The 16,585-nt window shown below is 39.4% G+C and overlaps 1 protein-coding gene across 10 annotated transcripts in view; it reads left to right on the top strand.

Annotated features, from left to right (window-relative positions):
- The window catches only part of LOC128695715 (uncharacterized), a 150,148-nt gene that overhangs the window by 46,009 nt on the left and 87,554 nt on the right, over positions 1 to 16,585 (top strand). For all 10 annotated transcript variants that reach the window (XM_070093325.1, XM_070093324.1, XM_070093323.1 and 7 more), the window contains one exon: positions 2,488 to 7,373. In XM_070093325.1, the coding sequence (XP_069949426.1) occupies positions 2,876 to 7,373 (4,498 nt within the window). In that variant the 5' untranslated portion in view covers positions 2,488 to 2,875. The remainder of the gene's footprint in view (positions 1 to 2,487; positions 7,374 to 16,585) is intronic.

The following is a 16,585-nucleotide window of genomic DNA, read 5'->3' as shown; positions in this document are numbered from 1 at the left end:
GAAAGAGAGATTGGGGGAGAGGGAGGGAGGGAGGAAAGAGAGAATGGGGGTGAGGGAGGGAGGAAAGAGAGAGTGGGGGAGAGGGAGGGAGGGAGGAAAGAGAGAGTGGGGGAGAGGGAGGGAGGGAGGAAAGAGAGAGTGGGGGAGAGGGAGGGTGGGAGGAAAGAGAGAGTGGGGGAGAGGGAGGGAGGGAGGAAAGAGAGAGTGGGGGAGAGGGAGGGAGGGAGGAAAGAGAGAGTGGGGCGAGGGAGGATAGAGTGTGTGGGGGAGAGGGAGGAAAGAGAGAGTTGGGGAGAGGGAGGAAAGAGAGAGTGGGGGAGAGGGAGGAAAGAGAGAGTGGGGGCGAGGGAGGGAGGAAAAAGAGAGTGGCGGAGAGGGAGGGAGGAAAGAGAGAGTGGCGGAGTGGGAGGGAGGAAAGAGAGAGTGGCGGAGAGGGAGGGAGGAAAGAGAGAGTGGGGGAGAGGGAGGGAGGAAAGAGAGAGTGGGGGAGAGGGAGGGAGGAAAGAGAGAGTGGGGGAGAGGGAGGGAGGAAAGAGAGAGTGGGGGAGAGGGAGGGAGGAAAGAGAGAGTGGGGGAGAGGGAGGAAAGAGAGAGTGGGGGAGAGGGAGGGAGGAAAGAGAGAGTGGGGGAGAGGGAGGGATGAAAGAGAGAGTGGGGGAGAGGGAGGGAGGAAAGAGAGAGTGGGGGAGAGGGAGGGAGGAAAGAGAGAGTGGGGGAGAGGGAGGGAGGAAAGAGAGAGTGGGGGAGAGGGAGGGAGGAAAGAGAGAGTGGGAGAGAGGGAGGGAGGAAAGAGAGAGTGAGGGAGAGGGAGGGAGGAAAGAGAGAGTGGGGGAGAGGGAGGGAGGAGAGAGAGAGGGGGGAGAGGGAGGGAGGAGAGAGAGGGGGGAGAGGGAGGGAGGAGAGAGAAAGGGGGGAGAGGGAGGGAGGAGAGAGAAAGGGGGAGAGGGAGGGAGGAAAGAGAGAGTGGGGGAGAGGGAGGGAGGAGAGAGAGGGGGGAGAGGGAGGGAGGAGAGAGAAAGAGAGGGAGGGAGGAGAGAGAAAGAGAGGGGGAGAGGGAGGGAGGAAAGAGAGAGAGGGAGGAAAGAGAGAGAGGGAGGAGAGAGAGAGTGGGGGAGAGGGAGGGAGGAAAGAGAGAGTGGGGGAGGAGGAGGGAGGGAGGAAAGAGAGAGTGGGGGAGGAGGAGGGAGGGAGGAAAGAGAGAGTGGGGGAGGAGGAGGGAGGAGAAAGAGAGAGTGGGGGAGGAGGAGGGAGGGAGGAAAGAGAGAGTGGGGGAGGAGGAGGGAGGGAGGAAAGAGAGAGTGGGGGAGGAGGAGGGAGGGAGGAAAGAGAGAGTGGGGGAGGAGGGAGGGAGGATAGAGGGGGAGAGGGAGGGAGGAAATATTGCATCAGTTTTCTTCTGATTTGGCTTATCAGACTTTTTCAAACAGATTAATCACGAAAACCGAGGTTCCACTGTATATGATTAAATAATAAGAGTTTTCTTTAAATTGTACCAATAAGATAGTTTAAATGTATTAGTATAATAGGCACAAAAAGCCACTAATTATGAAATGCATTTTGGGCAGCTAATTGTAAGGTTTGCATCCTACCTAAGAACTAGACATGGCCTAAGTAGAACTTCTTGTGCAGCCGACTACAATCATAAGTACAATAAGGAAGGTAACTGGTGACAAAAGGTCATTTTCAAAAGAATTACAAATTTAAACTGATTCAGTGATCTTCACTTTCATGGAGTGATTGAATAAAGATGAAGATACAGCAAGTATCTTCATCTTTTGAAGAGTCAGGGAGTGTTGTCTGGCACTGGAATTAATAATTGTTTGCACAGCAGCTTTTTGTTGAATTGGTTTTAGGTGATTTGACTGTGGGTATAGTCTGCAGTTGGGCATGACTAGCTACCATCAAGACAATTTGTTTAATGTTTTGACCTTTTGGTTCATATTAGAGGTTGCAAGTTTACATTCCAGTTGAAAATTCAGTAACATTGACTGCAGTAGGTCAACTTTTCTGTTGCATAGCTTTTACATGAGTAGCTCTCCTAGCAAGTAGCCATGTTTCTAATATGGAGATATATATCACAAAGTTTATTGTGTATATGCCCAGTGGGGTATGAACAATACTAGAACAAATTAAGGCACTAAGAAGGCATTGTGACTCATGAGGGTGATTGAAGCATGTGGGTGTAAAAAAAAAAAAAAAATACTGCTTACCTGCACACTTGCATTTTTTTTTTTCCTCTTCCAAATTGTACCAAGATTTTTGTTTATACAGTACCTGTAACTACACATTTTGATGATTCCATGTGCTTTCATAGACACTGTATTCATAATTTAGTTTTCTGCAAATAGTTAAGATCTCTGTGGGATATGAAGAATATCAGACAGAATTGTGTGAAAATGTTTAATGCTCTAGATGAGTGTATGTATCATAATATATTTACCATATCAGTGCTGTAATACTGATACTAGCTCACTTTCTTAATTTCAGATCACTAAATGCATTCGACTTCATGTGGTGCACTAGAAGTTGAGATAGATGATCACTGAATAGTCAAAATAAAAGTAAAAAAAAAAAAAAGTGCTTTATCTTGACGGTACCCACATAAAAATTAAAATGTTGAAAATGCTTTGAGCAGGTTATATGCTCAGTGTATTAGTTAATAGAAGTAAGTGATCTCAAAGAAAATATTGTGGGAATTTCATAAGGATTTATCTAAATATTTGTCTGCATGCTTTTCCAGAATATAATGAAGAGCCTCCTGAAACTCTGTAGTGATGTTATATGCTGAAATTAAGAGGAAACTGTGGATGATATCCAATAATTGTAAAAAGTTATTGCTCACATTTAGATATGTTTGATTTGTAATGCACCAGCTATGAGTTCATTGAGGAATGGCAGTAAGTCTAGTGACATTCATTCTATACCTCATTATAAAAGCCAGGAAAAAGATAAAGCTGTGTTAAGAAACAAAGCAGTCTCTCTAAGCTGTGCAAGCAGTACAATTAAGGCTGCGGTATATAAAGGCAACAAAAGTCTACCCAGCTGTAAACTTAAAAGCAAACCTAATTATGCAGTAATGGAGGGGTCTTCTAGCCCTAGGATTAATGATAATTTTCAAAGTAGCATTGAAAAGGTTAACATATTTGGCCCTGATAAAGTATTACTCGTAAAAGTCCTGGATGACAAAAATGAAAAGGAGAGTTTGAAGGGAAAGCTTGAAGACCAGCACTATTCATTTGAATCTTTCGGAAACAAAATAGTAAAGTTAACTTCATCAAGAAGAATTAAGGAAGAAAAGACCTTCAGTGATTCTAGGTTGGGAAAGAGAGAGTCAGACATAGTGTTTGAGAAGTCCTTTGTTCATACCAGATGTCATAAGCCTAAATATGTTGTATCCAGTTTAAATAACTTAGCAGTTTCTGAAAATGTTTCCACTCAGGACTTTGAAAAATGGAATCCAAATCCAGTAAATAAGGTATTTAACTTGACAAATTCATTAGCACAATCTAAAGATGATACATATCAGGTTAAATACTTAGAAGATGGCTGCTGTAGCATTAAAAAGGTGCAGGAAAGTCCTGAATTATTTAAAACTAATCAGCAAGACACTAGTTCACAAGTATACAAACCCAGTGTTGGTAAACAACATAGCTGTAATAATAATCAAAAGAATATCCAGAGATCTAGTGAAAAAAGTAGTAATTCACTGAATGGCTGTTTTTCATCAGTAGATGATAACGACTGTATTGAAGATCTGTTAAGGGATCTGTGCTACAATCAAGGTATGGAAGAAATTCCACTTCTGGATGATGAATGTTTGTTTCCTTCTATGGATGAAGATTCCACATTTTCAAATTCTAGTAACACAGCAGATAAATGTCAGCTGCAAAATTGTTGTCAATCAGTTAAATCTGTTAGTGCAAGTAACACTAATAATGGTTCCCTGAGGGACTTAAAAGATACTGTTTTGACAGGGCTGCCAGAGGACATAGAGCAAAATGATCACAAGTTGAAGTTTTTAGAGCAAATAGATATACCAGAGCACTTCTCTGTTGTAGATGATCCTGTTAATTTAATTAATGGAAAGAAAAATATTCATAGTAGTATTCTGTCTGTCATTTCATGCTCAGAAAAAATGCACATTAAAACATGTGTAATGAAAAAAGATCAAATAGATAAGACAGACAAATGTATACTTATAAATAATATGGGAGTATTGACAGAAAGTGCCTCTGAAGGAGCAAGGACTTCTTGTAGCCATGCTAGTAATGTAGTATGGAGCCTCCAGACACCAAAACCATCAGTTGTGTCCCATTTTAGTTCACCTACTCGCCATAAAGAAATTTATACTAACAAAATGTATTTGGATAATGGAAATAGCAATTATTGTAATTTGCCAGATATTTCTGTAACCTTGGAAGGTTGTAGCTTACCACTTAATGAAAGTACAAATGAAAAATGTATTGATGATTTGCTCAAACATTATATAGACAAAGAAGTAAATGCAGATACAGTTCAAGGGAGATTAGTCGAAAAGTCTTACAAGGCTGATGATAGCTTTTCTTCAAGTATTTTAGGATTTGACCAAGAAAACAAAATTATGACAAAATTGGAAAATGAATTATGCTCAGAAAAAGTATTAGAAGTTGCAAAAAATGAAGTGCATTCCAATTGCCACAGTCTTTCTACTTCTAAAGTATTATCAATGCCTGAGCTCTCATCAGAAGGTTTATCTGCTGGACATTCAGACGAGCTCTTGTTAAATGTCTTGACATCTGATATTAATTCTGATGTTAATAATACAACTTCTATGCTGGAGAAAGATGTAAATAATCATGTATATATATCTAAGAGTGGAAAATCTGATGAATTGATGCTACCTTCAAATAAACCTAGTAGTATGTCAGAGCATTTTGATTCAAAAAATGTTGATAATTCTAATGAAATTAATAACTTATTGGATTCATTTTTTCAAGAGGTTGAGCAGTGTGGCATTGAAGTTGATAATAGTAACAAATCGTGTGTATATTCTTCGATTGCTGGAAATATATCTGCTACAAACACTGACTGCAGTTTAGGACTTCTGGCAGATACCACAAATTCTGAAACATTAATAGATGATATATTTAAAACTCTAGATACTGGTTCCTTTACTTCAACTGCTAAAACAGATGAATTAGGAAATGTAATTAAGCACACTGTTGCAGTAGCAAAGAAGGAAGTTGTCTCTTGTGGAATACTTGATGCATTGCCAAAATCATCTGGTAGTCTCCCTAGAGATCCTGAAGTTGCTAACAAATCTGAGAATGCAAAATCTAAATTAGAAGGTAATAAAGTTAAAAGAACTGTATCATTTAAGACTCGACCAGCTAACAGACCTATTAAATGTGTTGTCCATGGACAAGTAGTAGAAAATAAATTACAGAAACAGCATAGGCCACTACGCTTTGTTCTTGATAAAGATAGACGACTGCAGAATCAGGATGGTTCAACTTCTTGGCCTAGGAGAGAAGAATTCAATCCTGAACAGTTTAATAGAGAGAGAAATATGCATAATTACAAGAGAAGACATAAAGTGGAAAACAGTAATGATATTGGCTCACAATTAAAGCCTATCTCTACTATGGCTCCTACACCCATTTTTGCAAACAGTATAGCTGCATCAGTTACTAAATTTGTGGTCCCATATAATACAGTTGAATCTTCAAAATTTGTTTTGCCTGTTGGAAGAACAGGTTTGAGCATATCTATTCCAAAAAATGCACCAACAAGTATTGCATCATTCTTGCCACCAGTAGCTACAAAATGTGGCATACCTTCAACCAGACCTGCACACATTCTTCCCTCTACAAACAAAAGTTTCTCACAGGATAAAGTTGTCACAATCACAAGTTCAGTTAAATCTCAAACACCTTCCCTGGTAACTAATATTCCACAACAGGGAAATACTGTTATTTTTTCCCAGGATGCAGGAAAACTCGTTCCCACCACAGTTATAACCCAGCCAATGTATCAAGTAACTATTCCTCAAACCTCGCCCATGGAGTCAGTTTACATGATGGTCCCAGCAAGTTCAAGTACACAGTTTGTATCAAGGTCTGGTCCACCTTCATTGGTTTCTACCATATTACCATGGCAGACATCAGGACAGTTTTGTGCAACTAATCCTGTAAATTCAGGTAAAATTAGCAGTTGTACTGGGAAATCACCAGTCACAAAATATTGTCTGAAAAGTTACGTTCATCCAGATGCTTCCAAAAGTGCTCAGATGAAGTCTGCCTCATTTCTAACAGCAAAGGTTCCTGTCATTTTTAACACTAATACATCGGGACCAGTTAAAATATTAATTAACACCAAGTCCAATATTGTCAGTAATATAAAAAATAATGTAAGATCACAAGACAATAGAGATAGCAATGTTGAACTAACTAGTGAGCAGAACTGCAAATCTGAATATGTCCATAGTCTTCGACAAAGGCTATTAAAAAAAAAGCCATATCCTGATTTCATTCAAAAAAAGTTAACTTACCTCCTCAGGGATGAATTAAAATCACATTTGCCAGGTATGCCTGAAACTATTCTCAAACTACTTGATCTTCCACCACAGGCACTTCGCCGTGGTTACTTTGTTGTTAGAGACTTGAAAGCTCTACGAACCGAAGCATTAAGACTTCATTTAGGTGTTATTTATAGAGAGCATGTTAAAGTGTGCACAGTTAACAACTGTCAAACGTGCTTTGATTTTCTCCAGCGAAAAGAGAGGCTCTCGCTGGCACGAAAAGAGCAATCTACAAGTTCAAAGTTTCAAGGCAGGAGGACCAGCCTTGGAAAGGGGCGTACAAGAGGCAGGGGTCGTAAGAGAAGGGGTGGACGGGCAGGTGGAACAAATGACAACGATCCCAGTTATGAACCACCTCAAAGTTTTTTTAACAATTCAAAGAGGAAATTTGAGGATAACCAAGATAAAGTACTAAAAATAGCCAAATCAGGTAATTCTGTTGAGAAGTATAACAGTGTACCAGAATTGGTTAATGAAATTCAGATCATGGATAATCACTCATTCAGAATTAAAATAAAAAGATCATATTCTGAATCAGACATTCACACACTAACTGAGATGACCTCCCTTAAAGTTGACAGGCCTCGTAGTTGTGACGATTCCTACCTCGTGCTTTACCACACTCTCAAAGATTCATGCAGATGCCAAAATTTAGGATGGTTTGGAAATTTTCTAAAAGAACAAGAAAATAAAATTACAAAACAAATTCAAGTATGTAGTCATGGAACCAAGGTTGAAAAAAGGGAAAGTTTTACTGAGAACATGTTGAAAACTGCAACCTATGATTTACTCTTGAAAAAACAACTAGAAAAAGGTAAGGGTAAAACTCCTTTTGTCATTTTAATAAGATAATTTTTTATACCACTATAGAATTACAATAATTTATAAACTAATTAAGAAAAATTTAAATGACATTGGGTTAAGGAAGAAAGATTTAGCTTTGGTAAAAATCTTAAAAAAAAAAAATATATATATATACAACCTTAAAAATGGTAAGTATTAAATGTGTAGTCCTTCATCAGCTCAACCAAACATTTGAGTGCTCCATGCTTAAAAAATACTAATACAGCCTCCTCACTTTGTGGTGTACTCGTTTACCAATGACTTGGACTTACACTGGGCTCTCTGGCCAGCATACATGCTTAACCCTTAAACTGTCCAAACGTAGATCTACGTTTTTTCAACATTTGAAAGTATGTAAAAAAAAATGTAATTTTTTGTTTACATTTGAAAGTGTAAAAAAAACTTATTATTATTTGAAAATATGTAAAAACCGTAGATCTACTTTTGGAGCACTACGCATGTGAACGTAAATCTGTTTGGACAGTTTAAGGGTTAAATAATGTACAGTGGAACCTCAGTTTTCGTCATTAATTCGTTCCAGAAAGTCTGATGAAAACTGAAGCAATATTTCACATAAGAAATAATGTAAATCCAATTAATCTGTTCCAGACACCCAAAAGTATTAACAAAAAATACATTTTATAGAGAATAACTATAGTTTTACATACAGAAAACAATGAGAAATATAAAAGACTAATGAAATTGATGAATGAACATTTAACATAACTTTTACCTTTACTGAAGACTTGGTGTATGGAAGACGGCAAGGAGGGGAGAGGGAGGAGAGGTTATCTCTACCACCCTCACTGCCACCCTCACTGCCACCCACTACCAACAAGAAACAGTCAGACTGACTCAGAATATGTGGGATGCTTTGTGTGGGCATGAGTGGACTTTTGGTACGGCGGACCACTGTTAACTTGACAAAAAGCGAGGTGATGAATGAAAACTGGGACAATTTTGACGAGAAAAGTCGTCGAAAACCCTCGCTACCACCCTCACTACCACCCTCACTGCCACCCTCACTGCCACCTCCACTGCCACCTCCACTGCCACCCCCACCCTCACTACCACCCCCACCCTCACTACCACCCTCACCCTCACTGCCACCATCACTGCCACCCACTACCAACGAGAAACAGTCAGACTGACTCAGAATATGTGGGATGCTTTGTGTGGGCATGAGCGGACTTTTGGTACGGCAGACCACTGTTAACTTGACAAAAAGCAAGGTGATGAATGAAAACTGGGACAATTTTGACGAGAAAAGTCGTCGAAAACCCTCACTACCACCCTCACTACCACCCTCACTACCACCCTCACTACCACCCTCACTACCACCCTCACTACCACCCTCACCCTCACTGCCACCCTCACTGCCACCCTCACTGCCACCCTCACTGCCACCCTCACTGCCACCCTCACTGCCACCCTCACTGCCACCCTCACTGCCACCATCACTGCCACCATCACTGCCACCATCACTGCCACCATCACTGCCACCCACTACCAACGAGAAAGAGTCAGACTGACTCAGAATATGTGGGATGCTTTGTGTGGGCATGAGCGGACTTTTGGTACGGCGGACCACTGTTAACTTGACAAAAAGCGAGGTGATGAATGAAAACTGGGACAATTTTGACGAGAAAAGTTGTCGAAAACCGAATTCAACGAAAACCAGGGAAAGCAAAAACTGAGGTTCCACTGTACAGTGGTACCTCGGGATACGAACAGTTATTTATTATTTTATTATCACACTGGCCGATTCCCACCAAGGCAGGGTGGCCCGAAAAAGAAAAACTTTCACCATCATTCACTCCATCACTGTCTTGCCAGAAGGGTGCTTTACACTACAGTTTTTAAACTGCAACATTAACACCCCTCCTTCAGAGTGCAGGCACTGTACTTCCCATCTCCAGGACTCAAGTCCGGCCTGCCGGTTTCCCTGAATCCCTTCATAAATATTACTTTGCTCACACTCCAACAGCACGTCAAGTATTAAAAACCATTTGTCTCCATTCACTCCTATCAAACACGCTCATGCATGCCTGCTGGAAGTCCAAGCCCCTCGCACACAAAACCTCCTTTACCCCCTCCCTCCAACCTTTCCTAGGCCGACCCCTACCCCGCCTTCCTTCCACTACAGACTATTTATGTAAGTGCTTTTGTAAGTGTATTTTCGGGGGTCTGAAATGGATTAATCTGATTTACTTTATGCCTTATTGGAACACATTTGTTCTGTATTAGCACTCGAACAGCCTTCTGGAACGAAAAAAAATTTGTATCCCGAGGTACCACTGTATATTAGAGCTGATTTCCTCTATTCTGTTTATTACAACATACAGTACACTACTGTATACACATTTAAAAATAACTAAAAATGTCATAAATGGTGCAAATTTGATATTAGAATATCAAAGACGGTTGTTACGAACCTACTACCAATAAAGTATGCTCCTTGCTTAGCAATGAATTTGTTTACTGACATGGTCTTAGAAACTGAATTCTGTGAAGTGAGGAGAGACTATATACACAAAGTATTAATGCATTTGTTAAACTCAAAATTTGTTCAGTTTTATTTGCTGTGATAGTGACAAGTCAGTGTTCCTAAGTACTGTAATTGGTTCTAGAGGGTTGATCGTCAGCGTTGCAGAACAGCATAAATTGCAGAGCTACTGTACCATTAAACTCTGGGATTTGTATGTTTTGTAATCTGGGAGTTTCAATTTTTACTGAGACCATTTGAAGGATTAGTTGTACTTTTTCTTAAAACAAAGAATAAAGATAAAGAATAAAGATTTTTTCTTTGTAAGGGTTTCAATGTGTAATTACAATTTTGGTTTAAGTATACAAAGAATGCTGCTAACATGCCGGGGCATTTCGGGCAGACTAATCCCATTGTCTGCTTGCTTTAATGCATGACCCCTAAATTGGAAACTAACCATAGGATTTCATTCAAAATGCCTTTAAATATTAATATTAAGCAGATTAGAGCAATATTTAAAGATAGATTTTATTTCCTTGTGAAGGTTACAAAGTGTAATTGCAATTTTGGTTTAACAAGTACAAGGAAAGCCACTATCATGCCAGGGCATTCCAGGCAACCAGGATGACAAATATTTTAATTTGGACATACTAAATTTACTGTTATCTGCAGCTTCAGATAACTCAGGGGTTTTAACCCCCCCCCCCCCACTCCCTCATGAATTATGGAGCTCACTTGCACCAGAAATTTTAGTAAATCATCTTCCTTCCCACTTTTTGATTTGTGCCCCCCTATGTCTACAGTTTTCTCTATGCCTTTCTTTAGCTAGTGTACTAGGTGCACTGTTTCTCTAAGCCATTCCCTACCTATGGCTCTAAATGAACCATTTTCTTAGGCCATTTCCTAGCTAAGGTACTAGGCAGCTAGAGGCCCCAGTCAACAGCAGTTTCAGATTGTACCCCTCTTGTTCCCATATGTAGAATATAGCCTATAATTAAGAAACTGGTTACCATATAGCTTATACCATATACAGTATTAGGGTCTGCAGTAGTCTTAAATATATTGAAGGAAAACAGTGCTTTAGAACTTGAACAGTAAACATGACATGCTTGATCTTGGTGGAATGGCTTTTCTTTTGCAACACCAACAGGAAATTTCTAGGTAGTGACAAAATAATATTGATCTGTGGTAGGAAAGATAGGCCCCTCTAATTCCCAGTTTTTATAGGAATTACTATATAATTTGCACATCTACTTGTGAAGGAGGGGAGGGTGGAAAGAGAATCAGTTACACACTTGTAATATTAGGAAGATCCTACTCAGTGGATGATAATATAGTTGGTCACTCTTGCAGTCCTCATTAATCAGTGATTCCTTTATTAATAGCTCAGATTTCTGCTGTTTCCTATATAGCCCATTACTAAAGACCTCTTGCCCAAATGAGAGGAATATTCTCGGGCCTTTAAAACAATAGGAACTAGCTTCATAAAACTGTACTGTCTTTAGCATGCTAATATAAATGGCTAAATTCAAAAGGATTTATTTCAACAAACAACAATAATAATTGATAATAGCTTTGCTGACAAAAATACCACATGAATATGTAAATCATCCATGTATGTAAAGATTTACTTCAGTCTTTTAAATACAGAAGCTAATTGCTTCATTGGTGTTCTGTTGTCTCTTGAGTCTTTGCTTGTGTTAAGGTGTGGAAATAGGGTGCCAAGATTTTGTGCAGGTTTGGTCTAGCTCTAGGAATATCCACTCAATCATAATTAAGAAGCTCTAGTTAGATTTCACAGAAATTGTGCAATTTTAATGCAGTTCTGTCCTGCACAGTTTAGGCCATATTCAAAGCTTGATGGTTGCTAGTATTTAACTAATAGAATTGGCAGTCATGTGACTGATCAGCTGTTCCACCAGCCTGATGGGCAAAGACACTATTTCCTTTTCAATATTTATTTCATAATAAGTAAGTAAGTAAGTTTATTCAGGTATACACAAATAGTTACATAGAATTATCATACATAGCAGCATATGTGTAGAGAACCTAGGATAACCCAAAAAAGTCAGACAGAGTGACTTATTTCCATTGGGGTCCTTTTACCTTATTATAATATAAAGGTTATAATATTTTCTTAGTATTCTACAATGAAGATAACATCTTATTATCATACTAAAAAGACTATCTACTACACGAGGGTCATTAAGACTATCTACAATATGAGGGTCATTACTAGGAATAAGGTAAAATTTACACGTATGTTAGCTAAAAAATAGAAAATCATTCCCCTCCCTTTCTGCAGCTACATTCATCAGACACCTTTTGGCACTCTTCTTGAACTGGTTCATGCTATGACTGGCTTTGACATGTGCGGGTAGTCTGTTCCATTCCTTTATTGCTGTACAATAAAAGGTGTTTGATGCCTGGCCAATGACTGTGGGTACTACTACAAAGTTGTGCTCCCTCCCCCTAGTACTATGATTGCTTTGGTTCCCAACCTTGACAAAATTGACAGCAGGATATACTGGACACTGTTTGTGAGCAATTTTATAAACATGATTTAGCTTCAGTTGTTTTACTGTCTTCAACATTCAGCATATCCAACTGCTGTAATTCATCCTGGCCTACATGTTCTCTTGGTCCCAGCCCCAGGATGAATCTTACGATTTTGTTCTGGGTGATTTGCAGTCTATCTTTCAGTTTTTTGTCAAGGCAGAGTACCATGAAGAGCAAGCGTAATCCATATGGCATTGTATAAGGGCTAGACATAGGGTCCTGCGAGCCTCAGTAGGTAGACACTGTGTTTGTCTATACAGGAACTTCAGTCTGGCATTCGCTTTCTTTACTACACTGTTCCCTATCAATTCTCCTGACATGCATGGGTCAAAGGGGATTCCCAGATATTTCACTGATGAAACCAAAGTGATGGGCTCCCCATTACACTGAACATTAAAATTATTTACCCTTCTCAGTTTGTTTCGTGCCAAAGAGAATGGCTTCAGTTTTCCCTAGGTGTAATGATAGTTTGTTGTCTACTAACCATTTGCTGCAGGACTCCAGTTCCAGTGTTAAAACATTAGCAATATCTTGTGGGTCTTTACCTGACACTAACAGAGCACTGTCATCTGCATACAGTAGGAGTTTGCACTTGACACTGATAGGCATATCATTGACATAACATAAGAATAATAAGGGACCCAGAATACTACCTTGGGGAACTCTACATGTTATCGGCAGGGGTTCTGATTCCGTTTTGTTGATTTTGACTATGTCTCCTGTTGATAAGGTAGGACTTAAACCAGTCTACAGAACCTATACCAATAGCTTGAAGTTTCTTACATAATATATTGTGGTTGACAGTATCGAAGGCCTTTTGCAGGTCTAAGGTTACCATACCTATGAGGTTCTCCTTTGACATTTCTGTTCTCAGGTAATCCATCAGATTAATAAGGGAGGTGTCGGTTGAGTAGGATCTTCTAAAGCCCGAGTGATAGCTATGGAGAATGTTGTCATTAAGGTACTTAACTACTTGAGAATACACCGCCCTCTCTAGAATTTTAGATATTATACTGAGTATACTAACAGGCCTATAGTTGCTTACATCAGACCTACTATTTTTCTTGAAGATAGGAGTAACTCTGGCCTCCTTGAACCCCTCCGGTATGGTATTAGTGGTGATTGATAGATTTATTATGTGAGCAATAGGGATTGACAGTTCAGAAGCACCATCTTTTAGGAACTTAGACGGGATGTTATCAGGGCCTGTGCATTTAGTTGGGTTTAACCTGCTTAGTTCTTTTTGAATAAAGTCATGAGATACACTTACTAGTTGACAACTGTTTGGGGTTACCCCTTTATTGGTATAGTATGTTTGAAACTTATCAGAGTCTGTGTTAAAGGTATTTGATGCAGCTGGTAGTTTACTTACTAGTGTTGATGCAACAGATGTGTAGTAGGAATTAAAGCAATTTGCCACCTTAGATGTTTCGTGGCATACCTCATTATCGATAGTGAGTACTATGTTAGACCTATCTACTGGCTTAGGGCTATACCCCAACTGTTTTAGTTGTTGCCAGAGCTTTCTGGGGTTATGCTTATACTCTTCAATTTTTGAGCAATAGTGCTTTGCCTTTGCTCCTTTTATAAGTCTCTGTACTCTGTTCCTCACCCTTTGGAATTCATTTAGTGCTGCAATATCCTGTCTGTTTGCTTTAAATCTTTTTAGCAGCTGGTCTCTGAATTTCAGTTCTAATATTTCAGTATTCATCCAGGGTTCAGTTCTTCGTTTAATCCTAACCTCTCTAACTGGTGCAATATTATCAAGGATGGTAATGAACATTGTTTTGAATTTTTCCCAGGCATCGTTTGCGTCCGTGCAACTTATCTCTGTCCAGTCACAATTGTGTAGCCTATTTACCAGTGTTTCTTTACTGTAGTTTCTAGTTGACCTCATTTTTATTGTCCTGTGTAGGCCTATCCTATCCCTAGTGGTTTTCCTGGTGCAGTAAATGATGAAATGATCACTAAGACCTGTGGTAATGATGCCTGACTGACTAATGTTCTCAGCGCAGTTACAGAGTATGTGGTCAATTAGGGTGGCTGAGAACTGTGTGATCCGGGTTGGTGTATTAATTAGTTGAGTGTAACTATTTAATCCTAGAATTTGCTTATACCTTTTGCATAGCCCATTATTTTGCTGCTGAAAACAGATGTTGAAGTCGCCCAGTATTATTGTCTCGCAATTGTTTTCAACTCCGGACAAGACTCTGGAAAAGTCTTCTAAGAACTGGTCCTGGGTAGGAGGGCGGTAACTAGTTCCTACTAAGATGGGTTTGGTCTTGGGAAGCAGCACTTCAAACCATAGAATCTCCAGTTTATTGTTATTTAAATCAGGTCTTGGGTTGTAAGCTAAGTCATTTCTAATGTAGGCACATACTCCACCACCCTTTCTGTTCCTATCTAAGCGTTTTATATTGTAACCTTCTATTTTGACCTCGTCGTCAGTCACCGTATCATCCAACCAAGATTCAGAGATGGTTATAACTGCCGCCCTAATTTTGTTAGCTAGAATCCTAATCTCTGCCAATTTAGGAAGAAGTGATCTTGCATTGACATGAATAAAGTGAAGGCCTGTTTTCATAAAACAATCATAATCATCAATATAGGATGAGTGGTAAACTCATAGGGGTCATAAAGTACCCTGGGGGAATGGGAGGCCATAGTAGATTAAAGGAAATGAAGGGCAACTCAAATTCTTTGGATTAAGAGCCCATGACCTGTATCAGTTTTTTTAATGCACATCAGGTATTATAAAAGCTATAATATTAAAACTTTTGTGAAGTATGTGGATGTCACTAGTATACAGAACATACAGGTGTAACTCAAGCTGTGGTGTAGTACAGTAGTGCAGCCATTGCCTTCCCCTCAAGGAGGTCCCTCATACTGGCTAGTTCTTGATAAAAGTAATTGACCTTATCCTCCCTTTCCTTGGATCAAAACTGATGGCTTCTCATGGCCTCCAGGTGCTGTACGACTCCTGCTCATTTAGCCCTTCACCCTAAATATGATGATAAAGCAGCTGTGCCTAAGCCTACTTATGAGAAACTAGTTTGACTGCCTATCCCCATTACTTGTAGTATGTAAATAGCCTGAGGTCTGACTAACATGCTTATGTACAAGGCTGGATACAGATGCACACAACTTGTTGACAAAAGGATTGTAATTAAACTTTTGTACATTCCCTCTTGTAGGTCACTAGGAGGATAGTAATGATACCTTGGCTAAATTTGCAGTAAACTATGTTGAATATAATTTTGATCTTTTCAAACAAATTCAAAAGCCACTAGCAAGAGTGTTTGAAGTAAAGCAGACCAAATAGCAACTACCAGTTCTATTGGCCATCATAATGGTATATCAAGAAAAATGTCTGTGGAGAATGTTAAAAGATCAGTGGATTAAATGATATGGTCACTGCTAGACAAAAAATAAGCTATAAATATATGGCCCTTCAAGAGAAGCTCATTGCTGGTGAGGGGCTCTTGATCAAAGGACTTGGCCCTATCTTTCATTTCCTTAGATTAAATCAGATTCTTCCATTCTCAAAGTACTATGTAACCCCCATGTTTAGTGTTTACCTGTAGCTATAACAATTATTTATGGCAGTTTAGTTTGTATGGAGATGTCACTCGTGTAATGTTAAGCGTGAACAGATGGCCATGCTAGAAAAGTTTTAAAATGTGACCATGTATTGTAAAGAAAAATGTACAGGAGGTTTTAGAAGTCATGCATAAGCATTAAACTTTCATGATTTATTTATTACTTGTAGTATTAATATATAGAATTTAGCTTAAAATGTACAATTATGCTAAGACTTAGGAGAGGTAAAACAGCATCACTAGTACAAGCTAGATTGACATCACATGTAAGTGACATCACATCATGTGTAGGTGACATCACATGTAGACACATTGTAGAAGGAAAAGTGGTCATGAACACAACCTAGCTAATTTTCCCCATATTTCAGGTGGATACTGTGGGAAGGGAGGGAGAAAGTGGCTTCTTGTGGAGATGGTGGGTGCCTAGATTTGGTGAGGGAGGGATGTGGTAAATAATGTGATGGTGGTTCTTGTAGTAGCTGAGATTTGGGGCTCATTACCCTTAAAGCATTAATTAGTTTTATGATTATAGGTTCTAGA

This window comes from Cherax quadricarinatus, chromosome 42 (genome assembly GCF_038502225.1).
Source record: "Cherax quadricarinatus isolate ZL_2023a chromosome 42, ASM3850222v1, whole genome shotgun sequence".
Taxonomy (NCBI): domain Eukaryota; kingdom Metazoa; phylum Arthropoda; class Malacostraca; order Decapoda; family Parastacidae; genus Cherax; species Cherax quadricarinatus.
The sequence above is the reverse complement of the archived record's forward strand: the minus strand, read 5'-3'. Positions and strand labels throughout refer to the sequence as shown.